The sequence below is a fragment of the Pholis gunnellus genome (assembly GCF_910591455.1).
Source record: "Pholis gunnellus genome assembly, chromosome: 2".
NCBI lineage: Eukaryota > Metazoa > Chordata > Actinopteri > Perciformes > Pholidae > Pholis > Pholis gunnellus.
In genome coordinates this window covers 1,310,833-1,317,230 of record NC_136536.1, presented here as the reverse complement: position 1 = coordinate 1,317,230, position 6,398 = coordinate 1,310,833, and the positions used below count along the sequence as shown (strand labels likewise).

Below are 6,398 nucleotides of genomic sequence, written 5' to 3'. Positions count from 1 at the left end.
TTCAATACAGCATGATGTTCATTTAGTAAATGATGGTCCATTTAGAGTCAAACAGACCATAAAGCAGGGGATGCTTTAGGGGCGGGGCTACACAGTGATTGACAGGTCTCTACCAGAGACGTATACGGCGTCTCTACGTCACTCCTCCTCAGTCCAGATGTGGTCACTTCCTGTTCACTGGTTGTGAAAAAGCCAAGAACGGTCTGATCCTTTCCTACGATGGTGACGTAATGACCCGCCCTACACGCCCTCTGATTGGCTTACCCTCATGTCCTCGTGTCTCAACCAAACCAACGAAGGCAACGCGTCCTAGCCAATCAGAGGCAGAGGTCATGATAATGAGAGTGTGTGTGTGTGTGAGTGTGTGTGTGTTACCTGCAGAGCAGAGTTCATGAAGCAGGTGTTTCCCAGGTTGGTGAGGCCACAGACTCCCGGTTGTCCTCGATACGAGTCCTGATCCTCCACAGAGTTCCTCCTGAAGGTTCAGAGCAGAGAGTGAGACTGAGCTCAGATCAGCTCTACATGAGGAGGAGGAGGAGGAGGAGGAGGAGGAGGAGGAGGAGGAGGAGGAGGAGGAGGAGGCTCCATGTGTTTTATCATTTGAGTGGAACATTAGATTTCATGAAGATCAAAGTTCATCTTTGTGGTTTATTGATAAATCCGCTCTGTAAATGAAGCTTCGTTCAGTCTTTTAACTTAAAGAAACTTTTGGTTGTTTTTCTAGCAAAGGCTGCAGAATTGAAGATAAATTCTCTTTTAGCTTCACGTTGAACTCAAACCGTCTGGACTCTAATCGTCACATCGGTGTGAAATCAAACAAATCAAGATATTCTTATTTTCATAAACGCATGAAACGCACTGAAGAATGTGGTCAGCTGTGTTTATACAAGCAGTCTGTGAGATCAGAGGAGCAGCGGCTCACACAACTACACAACACAACGCTCTCTGAGACACATATCACTGATCCTCCAGACATCAATACAAAAAGCACCAAGACCAGAGAGGAAAGAGGAGGAGGAGGAGCAACAAACAGGAGGAGGAGGAGACAGGAGGAGGAGGAGCAACAAACAGGAGGAGCATTAAAGACCAATGACAGACAGTCTTCTTACATGATCTGAGGCCTGGAGCTCGGCCAAGTACCATCAGCATTCCTCGTCTCCATGATCACCGTCTGAGAGAGAGACACACACACACACACACACACACACACACACACACACACACACACACACACACACACACACACACACACACACACACACACACACACACACACACACACACACACACACACACACACACACACACACACACAGTTAGCTGTAAAGAGACGAGTCACAGGAACTCTCCTGTGACTTTGAGAACGTTGCTGAATGAATCTGAGTGATCATCATAACGTGATAACGTGTGTGTGTGTGTGTGTGTGACAGTGAGACTCGGAGCTTCTTCTCACCATGCCGGAGCTCAGACACGCGTCCAACACGCTGACGTGGACGTTCCTGAGACGCTCACAGCTGCTGTCTGAGCTCTTCATCCACAGACGGCACTCTGAGCCCGGAGGCACCGTGAACGCATCGCACATCGCCCTCTGGATGGAGTCTGCACAACGTCACAACACAGCACGGCGGTTAGAGGAGCGCTCAACAGCAGAGGAGCAAATATAACTTTATTAACAATGACGGGGAAATGTGATGTCATCGTGACGGACTGGAGGTCCCGTGTGAGAGAATGTTTGGAGGTACACGCACGCACACACACACACACATCTACACACACACACACTCACGGATGCTGTCGGCGCGGCTGAACTGAGCCGTTATGACGTTCTCCATGTTGCTATGCAGACAGAGGAAGATCTCGACGGGATAGACCTCCACCTTCAGAGTGCTGGGCAGGTCCACCACCTGAGGACACACACACACACACACACTCTCTTGTTATGGACTCATTGATGAAGACACTGAGCTCTGATTGGCTGACAGATGTCAGGTGACGGTACCTTGCGCTCCAGCGCCGGCTGAGCCTCCACCATCCCGTACCAGTCCAGCAGCTGGTGCCAGGCCTCCGCCGGCAGCAGCGTGAAGTCCTCGTTCTCCACCAGACGCTCCTTCAGGTGGTACGAGTCCAGGTCTGAGGAACAGGAGACACGTGGACGCTTACTGACGGACGTGAGCGAGAGCGGGAGTCTTTGTGAAGGTTTGTGTTCTCAGGTAAATATCATTTTAATATATCAAACTCAAAACTATTTTTATATTTTAGTTTCCATTGAAGCTGGTTTTCTTTGTTGTTCTATTTATTTATTTCCTCTTATTGATACTGTCTTCTATTCTAATTGTTATTCTATTGTTCATATATGTATTCTATTGTTTCTTCTTCTTCTTCTCTTGTAATCTTTAATGAAACTCTGGCACAAGAAGTTCCTTCAGGATGAATAAAGTTATATTTCATCACATCTTAAATTGTTGGATGTGCTCCTGCCTGTAAAATAAACGTACAATCAGAATCAAGGAGAAGAATTTCACATTTCTAACGTCATCAATCATAAACCAGTATTTCTAAGTCTGATCTACATATGTGTCTCTTGTGTTTATGACTGAAGAACAGGTGAAAATAAAGTGTTGTTGTAATACTCACGTCTGGCCACTAGAGGCCGACGTGCTCCACCCCTTCGTGTTCTAAATAGAACCGACAGCTTCACGTCTTCTTCAGGTGAAACTTTAATCACTAAGCACAACGTAAAGGCTCTAAAGAGAGGACGTCTAAAGCCGCGTTTTCACGCGAGTAGATTACGTACAGAGTCTCTGCACAGACGCGGTGAGACGCAGAATCGGGGAAACAAACACCGAATCCGTCTGTGTTCACCCAGAGCTCCACGAGACCTCCTGTCAGTAGAGACCGGACTGTGTGCAGAGATGTGTGTAAAGCAGACGGTACAAACAATGAAGAGACGCTGCTTTATTTACGTCTAGACAACGTTAATTTGATTGTTGGTGGAGCTGCTACAATGTTAGCTTAGCATAGCACCGATCAATCCGAGCCCCATTCAGAAAACAAATATTTTAAAGTTGTTTGCTCGTCGTCTTGTTATGATGTCATGAACCAGACAAGACGGCGTTTAGTTTCCCGAGATCTCTGGGACTTCTACAACAAGTACTGAGCAGGAACACAGGTTCTTCCATGTTGATGGAGGGAATAAAGGGCTCAGTTGATAACGTCTTTCAGGGCGATAAGCCACGCCCCCTCTCCTGCGAAGCTAGCACAAATAAACATAAATGGTCCCGCGAGTGACGCCGCGTTATGTGTGAATCACGTGAATATGGTGTATAGAAAGTGTTGAATCATAATTCTCGCGGTGCCCACGTTACCTGAAGGCAACGTGGTTGAGGAAGTTGTTTGCTATGCTGTCACTCATGATGACACGCCCCTCCCAGTTGATACCACGCCCCCCACGCTAGATCAGTGTCAAAAGTCTGAACTGAAAAAAAAAGGATTTGAAACTGAAAAAAAATAAATATTTGAATCTGAAAATATAAAATATAAAACTGAAAAATGAAAACAATTCCAGAACTGAATCAAAATTATATTCAACCCAAAAAAACTTTTCATTCACTTATTTTTATTTTGAATACATTGCTGTATTTTTCAATGTTCAAGACCACAACTTGAACGTTCAAACTTTTGACCTGATTTAGCTCCATGGACTCCTGGATTGTTCCATAGTTTATCCTAATTATAGAAAACAGTTGGTTTGAAGTGCTGTTTTTAGGGATAGAAGAGAGAAGGAAAGTTGAGGAGTGCTGTTTGTGTGTGTCAGGTGATGACATCATGAGGCGTTCACTGACCCTCAAACAGCTCAGAGTTGTCGATCTGACCGGGGAAGGAAGACGAGTTCTGGTCTCCGGTCTCCACGAACTCCTTCCACTGTTCATACCAACGACGCTCCATCACGTACCTGCAGCACACACACACACACACACACACACACACACACACACACACACACACACACACACACACACACACACACACACACACACACACACACACACACACACACACACACACACACACACACACACATTAATACCACACAACAACCTTTTGTCTTTTGACGGTCTGATCCACAACTATTGATCGACGGGATATTTATTACAAAGATTAACATTAAACTATTAACATGAACTATAGATGTGAAAACACCTTTAAACGTTGTTCTCATCTCATTGATGAGTCGTTCAGAGAGCACCACAGTGAAGTGGTGGTGATCTCATTATGACTGATGTCAACCTGTTGTACCGACTTTACCGACTGTTTATATAACAACAAAGTTCCATTTGTGGGGAATTGAATTAAGTTAGTCAAAAGCAGATCTCCTTGTGTGATTATTTTATGCATTCATAATTGCTGAATGGATTTAGGGCTGCAGCTCACTGTTCTTTTCATTGTCCTTCAATCTATTTTTCTTTTTTTTAATTAATTGCTGGTCAATAAAACGTCAGAAATGAATCCCAAAATGTCCGTTAAAATCTCCTAAAGCCCGTAGTGACGTCAACAAGCGGTCTGTTTGTTTACTATCACATAAGACAGAGAAAAAGTGATAATCCTGAACTTTAAAAGTGGCTTTAACAACGAATCAATTACCACAAACAGATGTGGATTTAAAAAACACTTTGTGGTTTAACGATCACCGAACTCTAATGTTCAGCTTATCAATGAATAAACAAATTATTTCAGCTGATCTCCACAGAGGTTAACCCTCATGTACACAACAACACCAGTCCACACTATTTGACCACAACAACAACAACAACACCTCCTCAGCTTCACAGTGTTTTCATCCGTCTGTTGAGACTCAAACATGAAGATGAGCATCTTTTATACACAAACAAACTAACCGTCACAGAGACACACAGCTGGTCCACAGATCCAATCTAAACCGCTTTAGTTTTACTTTCACTTCATTTCACAGAGAGTCTGAGTCACAAGACTTCTTTCCTCTGTTCTGGACCTCATTATTATTTGAACAGTCTGACAGATAAACACTTTGCTTCCTACCAGCATGTAAAACACAGCTGCGTATTTTCATCATCTATCAATCTTTCCATCTTGTTCTGTGTCTGGTTTCCTGTAACCATCAGAACATGCGTCTACAACCTAAATCACACAAATCAAAGAGGACGCAAACAAACAGTAACACCAACATTATAACACTTTATATCATCTATAACACTTTATATAATCTATAACACCTTGTATCATCTATAACACTGTGCTAATGTAAACTAAATGTACTGAGGCTTTTATTCTGTGATTCATAAAAGTGTTGACGGTGAACAGAAAATAAAAGAAGGAAGGAAAAACAAAGAATAGAGGCGACAATAGAAACCTGTCCGGTCATGTTTACACTACAGAATGTATTCTGTTCTTAATTAGCGTCACGTTTAAAGACAAGAGATCACACTTCTATGATATTTTTCCCTTTGAATTGAGACTAAAATGGTAAACTTAATAATATTTTATCCATTTGTAACCCTTCTACTTGTAGTGTAGTATTTCTACAGGGACGTTTAAGTACTTGTACTACAGTAAAGGTTCAGAATACTTCTTTCATCTCTGCCCCGGATGTGAAACGTTAACAGGAATACATTTGGGACGAATTCTGAAGCTTTTAATTTCAGAGATTTCCAATACAACCAAGATTCATAACAAAACGTATTAAAATGAGTGGGGTTTGTATAAATTAGCTTAAAATAATTTCTATATTATGGACAATCTAATACTAAGAGATATAAATCATATCAATCAATCACAATAAAATAAGAACATAAATAAACAGAATGCCAGGGTATAATATACATACACAAAAAAAACAAAAGGGGAAGTTTACGAGTCAACCCTGAACGTCTCATCCCAACTGGTTGACAGGCTAGCGTTAGCATCGACGTGCTAACAGTCAGTTACCAACGTCTGTCTGTCTGCTTAGCGCGAGCTAACATCGAACACAGAGCCGTTAAAAACGGTCCCAATAATCTCACACCTACGACACGTGGCGCCTCGACTCTGTCGTTGATAACTGTTAATAGCCATTAGGTAACAGTTAGCCGTGTGATGCTAACAGCTAGCCCTGTCACTGTGCGTGTGTGTGTGTGTGTGTGTGTGAGACTCTCACCAACTGTCCCCAGCGCGGAGCTCACACTCCCGCAGCAGAGACTCGATCTCCCGCCGCTGGGTCTCCAGGCCCGGAGGCTCGGCGGCGGAACAGCGGCTGTTGGCCGTCATGACGTGTTTAAAATCAATCACTCATCAAATGTCGGAACTGTTAGAATTATTAAATGGAGAAAAGGAGACGTAAAGAAAGGCAGAAGTCAACCACCGCATTGATCAGCCAATAAAACGGG

The 6,398-nt window shown here is 43.3% G+C and overlaps 1 protein-coding gene across 1 annotated transcript in view; it reads right to left on the bottom strand.

Annotated features, from left to right (window-relative positions):
- The window catches only part of usp11 (ubiquitin specific peptidase 11), a 13,419-nt gene extending 7,021 nt beyond the window's left edge, over positions 1–6,398 (bottom strand). The window contains exons 1-7 of the mRNA XM_079179719.1: positions 6,170–6,398; positions 3,843–3,952; positions 2,000–2,130; positions 1,787–1,904; positions 1,454–1,599; positions 1,110–1,171; positions 376–475 (exon numbers count right to left, since the gene is read on the bottom strand). Coding sequence (XP_079035845.1) covers positions 376–475; positions 1,110–1,171; positions 1,454–1,599; positions 1,787–1,904; positions 2,000–2,130; positions 3,843–3,952; positions 6,170–6,279 — 777 coding nt within the window. The 5' untranslated portion in view covers positions 6,280–6,398. The remainder of the gene's footprint in view (positions 1–375; positions 476–1,109; positions 1,172–1,453; positions 1,600–1,786; positions 1,905–1,999; positions 2,131–3,842; positions 3,953–6,169) is intronic.